The following is a 17,707-nucleotide window of genomic DNA, read 5'->3' as shown; positions in this document are numbered from 1 at the left end:
GAATATGAGTCAAGTGATCGAAGAATACGTTAAAAACTTCGCACCAGGTTTCCATATGGTTTGTTTAGGTCCACCGAATGGTTTTAGTTTGCGTGTTAGTCTAGGGTTCTATAATTCGAGAATAATTTATTTAAGGAGGACATCCTCGTCGTAGAAAGAGAATATGGTGAAATATTCAAGCTTGAACCGGGAAAAAAGATTTCGTCACTTCACCAAATCATTGAAATTTTCGTTTAGTCCCGAAAGGAAGAACAACCACAAATAAGGTCTTTTTATTTATTTATAGTAAAATTATCTACATGAATCCACAACTTCACATCTGATATAATCAGGATTTGCAACATCGAAGCTATGAAAACCATCATAGCACTAGCAAGAATCATTTCAAAGATCTCAAGCTTTACATGCATAGAATGAATTTCAACTTCTTTCACCTCTAAGCAAAATTCTACACAAACATATAAGAACACTGACCACCACTTCATCCATGGTCTTCACTATATTTTTATGAGGCATATCCTCCAACATTGTACACGCAGAGGGTAAACTTCAAATTATCAACTCTAATGAAACAGTGAAACTAATAGGTGGATCAATTTTTTTTTTTGTACCAATAACCTTCATGGAAGATGTTTATTTCTTAGGGACCCAGCAACCATGGAGGCCATAAGGGAGGCCATAGGGGAACTTTGCTCTGGCAATCTCCTCAAAAGTGGAGCCATCAAGCAGCAATGCATACCCATCTCCATTTTTCTCACTGATCATTGAGACCACCACACCTGCAAGCGCAACCCCACCACACAATTCTTCACAAAAGAGAATTGGGAAAACAAGAGAAGTGGAAAGATCCTTTTTTATGGCAAAAGTTTGCAAAATGGGAGAGCCAGCAAAAACTGTGAGGGACTAGAAAGGCAATTATTCAAGAAAATAATGTACACGTAAATACTTTGAACGGGAAAGATAATCATGTCACATCATATGATACAAACGATCGTGTTGTGTTGTATGTTTTTTTTTAATCAAGTAAGGCGTAATGAGCATATGTTGTGATTTAGATTTCCTATATTCTTACCATCATCTTCCTCAGTGGCCCCTGGCCTAGGAACGAAGAAGGGTTCTGAGGGCACGGCACCTTCCTCGTGCCAATTCTTCGCCTTCTTCTCCACTAGATCAATCTGCCAAAGCCTCTTACTTCATCAACTTCTCATCAACAAAATCACTGATAAAGCTTCTACTTATTAAGTAAACGATTATGCTATGAGGGACATGAATACTCTACCTTGGTGAGGGTGTTGGGGAAATTGCAAGGGCGTTGGGCCCCGCAAGCATAGGCAAATCTGTATTTTTTTCCCAAAAAGGCAGGGTTGATGCTGCACATGTCCATGCCTCTCCCATGTTCATCTGGGTTCAATGCTGCCTCCAAATTTCCATATGGACTCCCATCTAATGGTATTATGAACCTCCCGACCCTGCCCGAATTTACCGTCGTCATCGTTAAGGCTTACTTGAGAATGAAAATAAATATTCTCATGTACTTAAGGATCTGGGCCATGAGTTTACCTTTCTTCCTTTGTTAATTAGCGAGACTTTGCAAATTGGGAGTTCGAGAAAAAAAAAACACTTAGTTTCAGCAGGAGAACGATTTTGAAGGTGATGGCACAAATGGAGATTTGTTCTTTTTGGGAGCAATAATTATATGCTCTTTCCTGCATTGGGAAGGCTTTTACAACATTTTGATTGATATAGCTACCATTTTTGCAACTCTAATATCTAGTTCAACTTAGACAATACTCATTACTTTCCCTTCAGAAATTTCAAAAGCAAAAACAATAAATATCAGGTTCTAATTTCTATTGTTATAACTATATGTATGAATCTACATTTCAGTATTGTTTGTTTCGGAAAAAAATTTCATGTTAAATGAAAGTTAAACTTATTATGCTACAGAAAAAGGAGGGGTAAAGCCAGCGCCAAACAAGAACGAACAAAAGGGCCATCATTGAAACTCATCATATCGAAACCAGAAAGGCGAACAAGAGAATTTAATCAGCAAAGACACTCATCATGATGCCATTCTACTATTTTCCTTATTGCTTAAGGATTTGTCTGCCATCAAAAAATAATACAAGTTTCTAATATTTATCTGCTATTGTCTATTAAGATTACTATCGATCTTATTAGTTATTATTTCCTCCTTTTTTCATCTATGTAGTAATCAGAAAGTTTGAGGAACAACGCCGGTCTTTTTATGAAGGTATGACCGCAAGAGTTTCAAGAGGGGACGTAAATGACCGCTAAGAAGAAGCCCAAGTCTAAAAAAGAGGGACAAAAAAGAATATATTATTTTGGAAACAATAGACGTTAAATTACGCTAACAAAGACTCAATTATTTTTAGATGACCTCAAATTAAGGGTAATTAATTAATGGAAGAAGAAGACAAAAAGTCGGAACTCGTGTCGGGTTTCGTCGGACTTCGTACATGATGCTAGCCAAGTCGGCAAACCCTAAAACAGTGTGAGAAATCATTTAATTGGAACACGTACGATTTTTCAAGTGCAGTTAATAAAAAATTGCTGCACATGAATTGCTTTCTTTTACATAATAAGTGCCTTCATTGCGTTGGTGAATTCACGATCCGTGTACGTTCTAAAGGAAAGAGAGTTCCTTCTACTAAAGAACTACTATACTATTTTCTTATGCATCGGAACGTATTATATGTGCATGAACAAGTGTTACGAAGATGGAAGAATTGGCCTGGAAAATTCGCGTGATCACATATCTAATCAACTTGTTGATTTCTGTTTCTCACCCTCTATTTCTCTAGCACGTTCGATCTCTATGCGATCATCTTTATTTCGACAGATTGGGCGAAGATAAGCATGTGCGGATTCATGCGAATTTGTGCATGTGAGGATTCAATAGGAATATACGGAAAAACGCACCTAGCATTAGGAAGTACGTCTCGGCCGATGAAGGAGCGGAGGTTTTGGAGCCGGAGCTTCTCGAGGATGGTCGGGTCTGCGTTATGCTCGCAGCAATCGGCAATGACGGCCACGACTCGCCCGTCCTCGTCGGTCTCTTCGTACGCATTGATGAAGTGAAACGTCACGTACAAAGGAACCTCCACACTTGCCACCTTTTTTCAAGCAACGGAAGAGGGAAAAAAAAAAAAAACTTGTCATATTCATCGGTTTTCATGAACTTATCTATATTGGAAATTATATACAAAAAAAGGCCTGTTAGTGGCAAAATTAGTAAAAATGCATGTTGATGCTAAGTAGCAAAAAAAACGCTTTTTAAAAAGTTGCATATTTCAAGTAATAGACCAGAGTAGAGTCCTCATATTATTTCGTCCGAACTCCGGGATGGAAAATATTTTCTCTTAACTTAAAGGGATAATAGTAGAGAAAGTAGATCATATGTCATCTTCGGATGGCTCAGTTAGTGCCATAGGAGCACTCTTTGAAATTTTCCTAGACAAAATGAATTTTTTAGAGAGATAGATGTCTTACGATTTTGCCACTGGCTTTACACATGATGTGCATGAACCCTTTGGAGTCTGGGTGCCACTCGAACTTGTACAGCGGAGTGGGCTCGGCCCTGAGGAGGTTCCGCGCGCAGTACCTCAGGGGCATCTCCGGCACGACGACGTAGTGCTCAGTTATGGGGAACGAGTGGACCCAACCAGGCGCTGGGCCGCCCCGGCAGTCCACCCTCCCGATCACCTTCCTCTCGTTCGACCCCGGCTCCATCCTCACCACCAAGTAGCCCGGGTTGATCAGGTCGGGCAGCAACGTCAGGAACTCGGTCTCCGTCACGATTGGGTGGGCCGAGTGTATCAGACCCCCTAGGGAGTCGGTATACTCGAACTTCCCTAAGGTCTCAAGCGTGTCTGGGTTGATCATGATCGACCCCTTCTGCGTCTCGGTGAGGCAAACCACCCGTCCGTCCCGAAGCCTGATGACGCCAGTGTTGGCGTTATCGGTCAGCGACGCCCCGGAGAACAAGCTAGCGAGCTCGCCAATGTAGGACAGGAAATTGTCCGCCTTGGGTACCTCGGAGAACTCCCGGTAACACAGCTTATCGTTCTTCATCGCGGCCTTGTACGCCTCCGACTCGATCTGGCGGTGGCCGGCGATCAACCGCCCGTTCTGGAACTGCAGCTTCACCAGCGTGGCGTACCCGTCGAAGAGGTGCCGGAAGTCGTAGTCTCCGACGTGCCATAGGCCGGGACCATTCCTCAGATAAATCCCGCTCTGCGTTATCATTAAAATCAATCAATCACATTCCGTAACCAATACAAAACACCGGAGCTAATTCCAATGTATTTTGTCGGGTATGATAGAGACGCATGATACTATAATGCCAATGAATTTGTAAACTACGTACGGTCCAAGTTATCTTGTAGGGTGGAACAGCTGAGAGAAGAAGAATTTCCATAGATGTAACATCATACAAAATCTTCATCTGTCGGTAACACTACAAGGGATATCCTCCGTCGGATCTAAACTTTAATATATCGCACTCTTTGGTAATTATGTTTGGAAGGTATCTAGGGGACGTCGAGATAAAACCCCGAAAATTTGTAAGTTCGCGAATTTTCAACATTATTATCGTGTTTAATCTTCTAAGTCTGAGAAATACAAATCCTTTACGCTCCGACAAATCTCTCTCTTCTAGTGCTCTCCGATTAATTGAGCAGCGAAGTTTAGTAACAAAAAGTGTAGAATCGCAGTAATTTAGATTAGTGCAGCATGAACAGAAAAAGCGTGGTGGAGATAAATGGCCTCGAGCTATGCACGCACAACCACAGTAACAAGATAACTTTAGTATTATATGTCTGACTTAACTAAGTGAAATTATGATGGGGGGCGTTCCATTATTTAGTTTTTATTTTTGTAGGGTTGAAACAAAAGGAATTTGAATAAAGCTGCCCTCATCTTTAGCTGGACTTTAAAAAAACAAATATGGCAAGATGAGCAACCGAATGTGACTCTGATCCCATGCATGCGAGAACACGATCGAGAGAGATCGCCAGGGAAAATTCAAGCCCAGGCTCACCAGCCAGAGAGGTATCTCTCCTTCGACGGCCAACTCGCCCTCCCATCGGTGCTGCCGGACGCTCGTCCACGCGACGTGGTCCCTGCCTCCGCCGGCGGGCCCTTTCCCCGGCGAAGGCCGAGAGACGACCGGGGCCTGGGTGGCGACGTTCGCGACGGTGAGTTCTCGACGGTCGCCTCGCGACTTCCTCCCGGGCAAGTTCTTGTTTCCGAGAGGAAACCCATCTTTCAGATGATCAGAGCTCTTGGAAGATGCTTTGATGGAGCGGGCAACGTAGTTTGGACTCGCCAAAAAGTTGATCGAAGCCATAGCAGCAGAACAAACAGAGAGCAAAAGGAGTTGAAGGATGGAGATAGAAATAGAGAGAGATTATGGAATGGCTCATCGAAGAGAAGTGAGTACTGAGACATTTATACTTGGAGTGAGGGACTGTGCATGCACATATTGATGTGGTATCTAGATAAGCGGAATACCATTCCACTAGAGGACATGGACTTACCCAGGTATGATTTTTTTTGGAAAATATATGTAAATATATCATTGATATAATTCATATATTTTATATACATATTGCTTCAGTACGTCTAGTTTTGTGCCATTTCCCTTCTTTTCATAAACTAGCTAGCCACAGCCAACTGCTACCTTCACTAGGAGGTCAATCTAGGAAATTGGTTTTCCTCATTCCTATGTTGGGTTAATGCCACCAAAAACATTAAATTGACACATACGTGATAATTTTATCTCAAACTAATTTTTTTATCACAAAAAAACCTAAACTATACACCCGTGATGAGTTTACCCTCCGTCTGTTTCTCTTAAATTGAGTTAATACCAGAAATCTCAAATTGATAAAACTGTGACAAACGGAGGTTAAAAACCCCAAATCAGTACATCACTCAACTGTTATGTATTATCTAACTCAGTAATTTGATGGTAAAATTTAAAAGACACTAACATTAAGTAAATTTGTCACGGATGTACCAGTTTGAGATTTTTCCTAATATTAATCCTTCTATATTTAACCCGTGAGAAGATGTTTGTTTTACCTCCTTTTACAATGCTTAAGAAATAAAAATATATCCTGTAGCCAATCACTGGAAGTCATTGCTGTCCCAGTTCTGTTTTGCTAGCTTGCTGGCTGCGATGCGCACTTTGTTACATAGCCCTCTCACCAACATACCGTATTACTCTCTCCAATTACATCCGGCTGGAGTTGGCTTTCTATTCTCGGTGGGATCTCGGGTGATGTTGGTACTATAGACCCTTTATGCTTCTATGTAATCATCCCATTGGTACTAGAAGGATGACTTCAACCAATGACCTCCACTGTTGCTCGGGTTTACTCATACATAGTTTGATCTCCTTGGATACTGCGTCCGTACTATGGTGCTGTTAACAACCGGTTCTTCCGCTGCTCCCGGAGTTGACGTGCTGATTCTACTGGTGCTACATCCCGGGAGGCCCTTTCGCTGCTGCCCTCCTCTACCCCTAATACTGTCTCATTTGGATCCTCCGGCTGTTGTCTTGCTCCCCAACCTTCTCAGATGATGTCTCCTGTTGCTGCTACTGCTTTCTCTTGGAACTACTCCGGAGGTTCCTTCCCCTGCTGTCCTCCTATCTACCCGTTGGACGCCTCCACCTTCCAGTAATATTGAAGCTCACTTCTACTTGTTGACCATGACTGCTGTTACACCAATTCTATGGAGGCTTCTCTTTTGCTGTTCCACGATTCACCCTCCACCGACGCCCGATCCCGGCCTCCTTCGATGCTGCTGGTACCGGTGCTGTAGTTTCAGGTTCTTATGTGCATGAACTCCTATTGTATTTCAGCATTTCTATGCTCCTAGTTTTCATTGCTTTGTACTATCTTCCCTTTGCTAGGGCTACATGTTTAGCCACTTTTCACTCTTTTGGTTGTTGTTGCTATGGGCTGATGCGCCCTGGTTGCTCCTATGTATTTTGCAACCGGTTCATCGTTGAACCATCTCTGGCACTCATGGTGCCACCCATGGTTCATGGTTTTTTGTGTCCGGTTTTTCCTACTTGTACCTAGCCTTTTGAAAAGCTCAATACACACTTACCTTACCAAAAAAATAAAAAATAAAAAAAATAAAAATATACATGAACATATCAGATGTTGTCCAGTGCCACATATTTAATGGAAGGCCATCTAAAATTGGGTCCGATAGACGTACCTTTTTTTTTTTTTTTTTGGTATTTGACTGATTTTCCAAAACTCTCCTAAATGAAGTGTTAGAAGGGCCATCCATGAAGTCAGATGGAAAATATGACCTCGGACAATGCCATTGTTTATTTTAATTGTTTTAGTTACTTAGAACTAGACGTGGCCGGTTCCGTGCAACCGCCGGTTCCAGTTCCGGTTCGGAACCGCCGGTTCCTAGGCCCAATGGCTCTTTTTTCCGGGCCTCCTACTTTTTTTATTTAAAAAAAAAAGCGAGTCGGAACCAAGGGCTGATTCCGGGTTGGAACCGTGGGCTCGATCAACGGGCCGGTTTCGGGCCCACGGTTCCATTTGGCCATGTCTACTTAGAACGGTTCGGTCAACTTGACACGTGACGCTGGAGCTCATAAATTTTGAAATACTACCATAAAGAACCCAAGCCTCTATTTGTTTCGCGAAAAATTAGTGATCCAAAAAATATTTTTTCAAAAATGATCACGTGTATCGCTTGAAATAATTTATCAATGAAAAATATTATTATTGCCGACAATAATTTGTATCCAAATATTTTCATAGACGATGAAAATATTTTCCATTTATTCATTTATGTAACCAATATAAGCAATTATCTTTTAAGAAATATTTTTTGAATCACTCATTTTTTACGAAATAAATGGAACCTAAATTTTGAAGCTTTCATATTTGAACCGCCTGCAGCCAATTCAACAACCTCCGCTTGACATTTTTGTTAATAGGGTTTATCAATAAATGACTAAATCGATGACCGACTTCGCACAAAAAATGGTCATTGAAGCATTTTGTGATTGCAAAAAAGAGAAACCTTAAAAAGGCACTAGTCTTTAGTATAAAGTTTTTTTCACCGATTAGAGATCACATGAAATTGGCGGCGAGACTTCTCAAAGTATCTTTCCTCGCAACCATATATTATATTTGGATGAAGCGCAACAATAGACAATTTCAAAACAAGTCAACTGATATTCATATTAAAAATATAAGAGGTAGAGCTTCACTTTACCAAAAAATTAAACCTTCCCAAAAAAATATAGTATTGGCTACTATGTGGAGACTTCTTACCTCCAATTTTTTTTTTTTTAATGATTAGCTCTATTTGCAAGGCAAGGGATGCCGCTAAGCTAATGTACTTCATATGCTTTATAATACTTATATCTTCAACAACAACAACAACAAAACTATAGATTAGAACATGCAAAGAATCTTTTCGACACGCTTGCTTGAGTAAGTTCGTAAAAACTCAGCAATAATGGCCTAAATATTCCCATCCGACAAGGCAGGATAAGGGTCATTTAGCTAAAGATTAATATCACCAATAACTCAAATTGGTACACATGTGACAATTTTACTCCAAACTATTTTTTTTTACCATAAAAAACTTCAAACTGGTATACCGGTGACATATTTACCTCAAATTAAGTTTTTGACTATTAAAACCTCAAATTGGTACACTTGTGATAAATTTACCCTCTGTTAGTTTTCGTTAAATTTTACTATCAAATTATTGAGTTAGATTACACATGGCGCTTAACGGGTGTACCAGTTTGGGATTTATATACCCTTTGTATGTGACATGTGCATCCATTTGGGGTTCTCGTGCTATTAATCAATTTAACAGAAACTAATGGAGGATAAATTTGTCACATGTGTATTAGTTTAAGTTTTTTGGTGGTTATAAAATTAGTTTGGGGTAAATTTGTCACTGGTATACCAATTTGAGGTATTTTGTGATAAATTTTAGAGATGAAAAAATGGGCCTAGAACCCATATTTATTGGTGGTGGGTCATAAATGGATTGTTAAAACTAGCTAAGTGGGTCATAAATGAATTTTAAATATGTCATAAATGGGTTAGCTAAGATAACTATTCTACGTAAGTCATAATTTTTTTTAAAAACTATAAGAATTTGTTTTATCAATTTATATATCTTTAAAAATATATAAGAAACAGCTTTCTCTAAGCTGGATTTTAATATTAAAGTGTTTTAACAATATGAGTCGGGTCAGGTACAAGTTGCTAAATTTGTAGAGCATGGAAATGAGTTAAAATGGATTAAATAGGTCAATATAGGTCAGACCGTTTTCAACTCGATCCAATCCATCTATTTGAAGCTCTAGTAAATTTGTAGCATGTGTACCGGTTTGAGATTTTTCGTGGTAGTAACCCTTTACCTAAAAGGTGTCTTAACTGAGTTGGGATGATCCTTTCATCTGCATTTCTCAACAATCCCAGCAAGTGCCACATTGAATCGAAGGGGTAAAAGTGAAATACTAGCAGCCTTCACTAGTAGGGAATCCACCCATGAATTCTCAGTAAACATTGTGAATCATGCGCTCCATTCGTTTTGCGAAAATGAAGTGTCACTAATATTTTCCAGTGCTCAGCTGAAATCTGAAAATGAATTGGAAAATACTTTTTACCGTTAGGTATGGAAAATCGGATTTACTTTTCCACCGTGCACTCCTTTTAATTATTTTTTATTTACTTTTATTTTTATCTTTTTAAAAAATTCATAGTTTTTTTTAAAATTTCTCTCTTTTCTTTTTCTTTTTTTAATTTTATTGTTTCCTTTTCCCTTCTTCTTCGGTCAGCCAGGCCTTGCCACATGCCGTCAAGTTCGAGCCTAGTTGGTTTCGCTTGCATGCGACTAATTGCCAGCCGTAGTAGTGGCCGCCGACCAGCCAAAGAAGAAGGAAAAAAATAAAAGAGAAAAAATAAAAATAAAAATTTTGAATTTTTAAAAAAAATAATGAAAAAAGAAACAAGAAAATGAAATAAAAAAATGAAAAAGAAAAGAATGTGAAAGAGTTGAGGAAAGGAAGATGAGAGAAAATATTTTCCTCTTCTCAAAAAGTGGAAATCATTTTCCCCACTTTTGAATGTGTTTTTTTCTTGGATGAAATATGTTTTCCTTGACTCATTTATTTTCCATGAACTGAGCGCCAGAACATCCGAAAAATATTTTCTTGAAAGTTATTTTTCGGAGAACATTTTTCGGGAAGTTGTTTTCCGCGAAACGAACCGTTGTTCTCCACTAATGGAAAGAATACCTTCAAAAGTCGATAAAATAGTTTCTTCTTTTTGATAAGAGAAAAAAAAATTTCATCATCTTTCTTTCCTCCACTCCTTCGCATTCCTTTACTTTTTAATTATTTTATTTTAATTTTTCTTATTTCTTATTTTAATTTTTTTAATTTTCCCTTTTCTCTTTTATTTTTCTTTATTTTTTTCCCTTTTTCTTTTGTTGGTCGTCGGCCACAGTGACGGCCAACAATCATCCATATGCAAGTGAGGCTGGAGCTAGCCAGCCTATAGCCAGCCAACTACAAGCGAGTGAGGCTTTGCCTTACCTCATTAGATTTGGCGAGGCCATGCCACACGAAAGTGAGACGAGCCTCACCTTCGGTCAGTCACCATGGTTGGCTACCGGCCAAAGAAGAAGGGAAAAAGAAAAAGAAAAAAGAAAAGAGAGTAATTAAAAATTAAAAATTAAAAATTTTGAAATCTTCTAAGAAATATTTTTAAAAAATAAAATAAATATAAAGAATAATTAAAAGGAGTGCACGGAGGAGAATCAAATCCGTTATTTCATGCCGAACGGTAGAAAATATTTTCTATTTTTTTTCAAGTTTCAGTCAAACAACGGAAAACATTGTCATTTTTATGCAAAATGACTTCCCGAAATTTTTTTTTCTAGAATCATATCATTTTTCACGAAACGAAAAAAGCCTTAATATGAGCATGTCCTTGTGAACTCTTGATTTAGAAGTACTCCAAAGTTTTCTGTTTCTACTTGAACTATGGTTGCTAGAAAAACGAGAACTAATTTGGTGGCCATATTTGTAATGGACTGTTTTGCAGGCAAACCACACAGAAATCAAACCCTAGATGGAAATTTCTAGGCAAAATGACATAAATAATCCTTAAATTTTGACCCAATGTGCAATATAGTCCATAAATTTTCAATTTGACTAATATGGTCCCTGAAATTTTAATTTGACCAATATGGTCCATGAATTTTTTGAACGTGTTTAACTTAGTCCCTAAATTTGAATCAATGGAAGAACTACATTGAACATCTTCCTATATTTCGGGAACTAAGTTGAACATGTTCCAAAAGTTCAGGAACTATATTGGTCAAATTAAAAGTTCATGAACTGCATTGTATATTGGGTTCGAGTTCACGGACTATATTAGTCTAATTAAAAGTTTAGGGACTGCATTGCATATTGGATCAAAATTCAGGGACTATTTGTATCATTATCCCAAGTTTCTAAGGTAAACTAACGTGTCATATTAACCTCATTCTTGACAACTCTTTTGCAATTGGTAACAGTGCGTCGTCGTTGTGTGGTAAAATAATATCAAAATGTGTTGCGATGCTTGGTTTTGTGCTTAATTATGACTACACACCGTAATACTGCATGGTACAACCGGAATACCTTAGCAGTGTCCCATCCTAGATTAGCAAAATTTTGGATAGACCAAAGGAGAAGCCTAAAACCAAAATCAACTTTTTACTATCTTAAGAAGTACTAGATATTCCAAGATACAATCACTCAAAGTCTAAAAAAGATTGATGAAGTATTTCAAACGATGGTTATGCTAATAATGCCTAAGGACACCTACACACATGTCTTTGTGGATTTGAAACTCGATTGCTACATACTATGTACTTGTTGACATCCAAAAGTAACCAGTACAAATACCGAACAGACGATAGAATCACTGTGTACCGAAGTTCCGTAAAAGGGACAGAAAAATACTAAGTGGGAGGTAAGGCCGTTGCGTCCCCAAGTTCGGTGAGTAAAAGACAACATACTGAACAAGTCACATGGCTATTTTGTCCCGAAGTTCGGTAAGTTGAGAGCAATGTACTGAAAGGATTGCAGAGCTGCTAGACCCTGGGTTTCGGTAAGTTGAGGGCAAGGCTACTGAACCCTAAGATTTGTCATGTCAGCAAAGGAGTTACGAGTCAAGAACGCAAATAATGGGCACAAGCAGATCATGGGAGATTATTCAGAAGAATTTGAACTGATGGTGGAAGTTACAAATCAAAAAGAAGTCATTTGAATTTTGGCCGACAAGTTTTGAAGATCGTGAGTGAGAGGAGAGTTACTAAAAGTGCCAAAATTCAAGATTTGAAAACTTTGAAGTAACTGACTGAGCGGTTGCAAAGCACAAAGAGTTACAAATATGCAGTGAGGATGAAGGAGAAAGCCCCCGCTCGGTTGACCAAAAAGAACACTTACCTTCATTGCGGTTTGGCTTTCCTCACACTTTACATTTCCATACCTTTACATCCCCAATAACTAAGTTTACTTTCGTGCAATCTATTGCTTTCCTTAGGAGTAATGTAAGTTGTAGAAACTTGATACTCATCCATTCACTTTTTGCCTAAATTCTCCTTGACATTTGAGCCACAGGATCCTTCTTAATAAAAATCGAAGAACGAATTTTGGTGAAAGATATTCCTTGTCACAAAACAAGCGAACAATACTACATCTTCTTTTAGGCTTATGTTATTTGCATGATAATTCATATTAGCCATTCTGCAAAGAGTTCTGAATTTCCATCAAATCATATTCTTAGACGGGTAATAACGCTACTCTACATGAAATACAGTACAAAACACTTTTGTTTTTTTTTTTCGTATGTACATACATCCTCGACTAAAATGATCAAAGCAATCTAGATCACAAAAAAAAAAAAAAAAAAATTTTGATCAAAGCAAAGGTCAGAAAGCATACCTGAGAACATTAAAAAAAAAAAGGTTACATTGGCATGGCAAAATTAGCCGTCCAAAGTGGAGGAGACACAAAGCGTCCTGGGTTCGTCCATGGCTATTCCAAGGCAATAATGACGTTTTCCATCGAGCGAATGCTTTTCATGATGAGCTTTATTTAGTCCACCCAAGTTCTTAGTCCCATACCCCTTTGGGAAAGTGGGAGCCTCTAATTGATTCTGAATTCCCCACTTTAAAATATTTTATTTGTTTATTTGTGATTTTTTAGGGCCACTAAATAACTTATAGTACCCTTTTGGGTCCACCTTGTTTGCCATATATAGCGCTACCTTTCTTTTCAAATTGATTTTGTCGATTTAATTTGTGCCCCCACATATTGAACCAAAGTTATTGGCCTTATTACAATTTTCTCCACTCAAAATCACAAGTTTTTCAGATGATTTTTGCCCTTGCCTTTTCTAATAAGCCTTTACTAGCATAACAATTTTCAAACAACTGTGCGACTAACCTCATGTTGTGGGATACAAATTCTTAAAATAAATGGTTAATCTCACAATAGACCAAAAAAAAAAAAAATACTCACAATAAATGAAGGATAATTACATAATCATTTCTCTTTCTAGTAATACAAATTGAATTTTCCCTAAATTTCTAAATTTCAGTCAACCACGAAAGCAATGTAAAAAAGAAGGGCAGCAAATATTATTCGATTATCAAATCCCTAGAAAGTCAATATAATCTATAAGACAATTCTGACTAAAGAGATATGAAGTCTTGGCTTCTCAACGTCGATTCTTGTTCGATGCACGTACGCTTCTAGGGTTAGATCACGAGTCTTCTACCAACGGCATCAAATGGGCTGCCCTTTGATCGGATGGAGCGTAGAGAGCTAGCACTAATCCGATCCCCAAGAGCTAATTTAGAAATGTCACCCGGTCGAAAGAAAACAAAACCGTAAGGAGAAAGCACGAAGCGTGATGGAGTATTCTATTGACTATATATTATCGTGCGAGTGGCAAGCAACGTTGTTTATTCTAAACAAAGATTCTCAAAAATGAGGGAAGCGATATCATGAAAACCCAACTTCCACGATGAAAAATTTGTCCATAAGCAAACATTAAATTCGTCCCATTGATCTCTGAGTGGTCAAGGTCGGTGACGACGACTGCCTAGACATTTGTCCAAAGAAATCACACCCCTCGGAGTTGCTCCGGTCTCTTCATGCCTTGGTTAACACCCACAAAATACAAAACCTAATGGTTCGCATATGGCGGACAAAATTAGGGTTTCCCACAACAAGGCGACACTTTCCTTAGTTTAATCATTTGTCCGATCCCATGATTCAGAATGTGGATTGTGATGGGAAACGCTGATATGCTCCTCACGTGTAACTTTTACCACTTGGGCAATTCGTCATTGGGACGTACATGCCGCAATTTGCTTAGTTTCAACGTGATGGAGATGGCGAAGAAATTCGAGGGGATGTTTCCTACAAGACCCAGATCACTGATTAATTCGATTTCATTTCCTTTTTTTAAATTCAGAAGGGTTCTTTAAAACTTAAAATCCTAGAAGAATACAAAATAGCTCATGGTTTTTTGGAGAATTGTCCACCCACTAAATGATGCTCTTAGGACTCATTTCCTATTCACTTCTCGAACTCTCGTTGGACTCTTTCGAGCTTTTGCCCTAGCTGAGATTAATCAAATTCGGATGATTATGATGATGGGTTTGAATTATGTGGCTAATGTTTAACCTTGCTGACTCAATGATGAGACCCTAATGCTCTTTTTTTATTCAAGTCATTGGGTGGAGGAGTTGGCGAGTGACTCGCAGTTAATTAGCATTATAACGGAGTGGATTGATTCCTAGATTCAATGGGATGAATTTTATTACGTGAAACAAAACTAACTTGTACAAAAAGTATTGATAATGGGGAGGAGGTGGTAACCATGTTCATTCTTTGAAATCATGTTCTATTCCTTCCATAACAAGTATCAGAAGTTTCGAGTTTCTGGGGAACTAGGGCCCTTATATGGCGTAGTACTAATCCTACCTGTACTTTTTGCAAAATTGTCATAAAAAAAAAGTCCTATAACTATTGTGCAACAAAGAATTCAATCCTAAACATTTTAATTTGGCATTTAATCCTCAGCATTTTGACCATTATCCAATGTAGTCTTCTTGGAAAATTTTAATTAGAAATCACATACGTGGAAGCCAAATAATTTTTCGTATTTTTTCAATTGTTTTTTTTTATTTTTTTCTATTTTTTCCTTTCCTTTTTTTACCTTTTCCTATTTCCCTCCGCGGGCCTTGCCAATGGCCAGAAGAGGGAAATAGGGAAAAATAAAAAGGAAAAGGAAAGAAAAGAAAGGAAAAATGAAAATTTGCAAAATTATAAAAATTTTCTATGTCAACGCTAGCCACATCATATAGGACGGATAGCTTGACCAAACCATCACATCAATGATTTTCTCTCAAAATTAGCTAGAAGGATTAAATTGGCAAGTCATTAAAATGTTTATGACTAAATTGGCCAAATGAAAACTTTAGAACTAAATTAACTACCATGATATTTGTTTAGGACTTTTTGGACAATTTTACTTCTTTCATCTCTTCAAATCTTACTATGCTTAGAAAATGATGTTTACCATTTGAATGCACACTTGAGATATTCTAAAATCTAAAAGCATTGAAATATAGAATCATGCATAATAACGCAAATTGTAAAATGCTCCAAATCAAGACTACCTACATAGGGAAAAAGCTTGATCCTATCCGATTTGTGGGGTTTTCAAGGTGTTTCCAGAGCTACCAAGCAACAAACCCACTACACCAGTGACCCTATATTATTTGTATAAAAAAAAGTTATCAGATGTAATTAGCGCATCTTCATGGGGGCCATGTTGTCCGTCCTAAGCTCACAAGTTGGAGACAAGCGGACTCGAATCATTAGCATCACGCCATAGAGTAAACCACTGCCTCTCCATTCCATATTATGCGGAGAGAAAAAAAAAAAAAAACATACACACGCACACAAAGAAAACTTTTCATATGCATTTAACATTGCATATAAAAGAAATCCGAATCCATTTTTTTTTTAAAATATCATGCTGGTTAGGAAGCTTGAATCCCTATTCATATATAGTTGAAGCTTGAATCTGGGTTTGCAGAACAACCCAAAATGTAACCACATCATAATTACACAAGTCACATTCCCTATTCGTAAAGAAGAAAGAAAAAGGAGATGAGGACGAAGCTAGGGTTTCCCCCGCGGGCACCAATAGGCGGAACATCGACGTCGTTAGTAGAAGCAAGAACAAAACGTGAACCCATCGTGAACTTAAACAACGTACGAGGCAACATTTGTCCCGTTATTGAAAGTCAAAACGATCATCATTGGACATTCCAGAGGCAAACATCGCTTTCAACCGTCTCAAATGAGAACCACGAATGGCCAACTTCACCCAATCGATATCCTAATCAACACGCAATTGTCGTGGAAAGATTTTTCAGCTTAGGAAATTGCGTAAGTTTTCTCGACCTTCACGAAGCGGACAAAGGCTACAAAGTCGACTCCCACGTCCTATTACATGGAGAATATCTGCAACACAATATGCCCGTTGAACATAGTGTTTCGAGAGCGTTTGCTGGAGTTGAAATGAAGTCTATCTAGTCATTTTGTCTCTTAATTGTTTGAGATCCTTGGACTTATTCGTACAGGGCATTTTGTCTGAACTAGTTCAGACCAGATGCTAATCCCAGGTAGCTTTTTGCAGTAAAATGGAACAGGATGATGGATCGTCCCCTTCCTGATGATCAAATGGGATGGAAAGAACCAAACTGAAGCTGCTTTCCCTTGTCTAGACTGTTGGATCGATTCGGTTATGTTTGGTGCTGATGAATCGTGCAGAAGAGTTATATATTGCAGCATTATTGCTGCGTGGTGATTAATCACGTCTGCTGTGGTAATGCTATTTTGGGACTCGATTCTATTCCTATTATATATATATGATAAATCTTCCATCTACTAAACTCTTCACATAAACATCTTCCTTTTGTCATTTTTTAAAGTGGCACATATGCTGTTAGCAGAAAGGGTTTGGCCCAGAAACCTGGAAAAAAGAAAAAGAAGGCGGAAGAAAACAGAATAGGCTCCGTACGAGAGCCAGAGGGCACCAGATGCATTAATAATAAGACATCGAGAATGCAGGAAAACGTCTCAAGGGGCATTCAAAATATTCTGTACAAGATTTATTATTCAAGCATAGAACATTCACCACCTAAGTAGCATTCTAACATAAGTAAAATCAGTATGGAATGATTTGAAACCTTTTTTTAGGGCTTCTAGGGTTCTTCTATTCTCTTTTTTTGTGATGTCTTTTTTCGATTTAAATGTAGCTTTTTTCTGACACAAATAGTCTCCGAACTTTGACCCAACGTATAATGTAGTTCGTGAACTTTTAATCTATTCAGTGTAATTCATGGACTTTAATCCAATATGCAATGTTGTCCCTAAACTTTTAATATATTCAATGTGGTCCCTAAATTTTTTGTAATTATTCCATTTAGTCATGTTCATTATTGTCTGTGAACTTAAAAGAGTGGAATGATGGCATTGGACATTTTGATATTGATTGGAGACTAGATTGAATTTTTACCAAAAGTTTATGGACTACAT

General features: G+C 38.2%; 1 protein-coding gene across 1 annotated transcript; it reads right to left on the bottom strand.

The window, feature by feature from the left end:
• Positions 1–369: 369 nt before the first annotated feature.
• LOC115750116 (carotenoid cleavage dioxygenase 8 homolog B, chloroplastic) lies at positions 370–5,450 on the bottom strand. Its single transcript, XM_030687288.1, has 6 exons — positions 5,063–5,450; positions 3,514–4,257; positions 2,944–3,137; positions 1,280–1,469; positions 1,073–1,175; positions 370–779 (listed from the first exon to the last, which is right to left on the bottom strand). Exons 1-6 carry the CDS (start codon positions 5,369–5,371, stop codon positions 634–636), a joined length of 1,686 nt encoding a protein of 561 aa, XP_030543148.1. The 5' UTR covers positions 5,372–5,450; the 3' UTR covers positions 370–633.
• Between the last annotated feature and the right edge of the window lie 12,257 nt (positions 5,451–17,707).

The sequence above is a fragment of the Rhodamnia argentea genome, chromosome 4, assembly GCF_020921035.1.
Source record: "Rhodamnia argentea isolate NSW1041297 chromosome 4, ASM2092103v1, whole genome shotgun sequence".
In the NCBI taxonomy this organism is placed as follows: domain Eukaryota; kingdom Viridiplantae; phylum Streptophyta; class Magnoliopsida; order Myrtales; family Myrtaceae; genus Rhodamnia; species Rhodamnia argentea.
The sequence above is the reverse complement of the archived record's forward strand: the minus strand, read 5'-3'. Positions and strand labels throughout refer to the sequence as shown.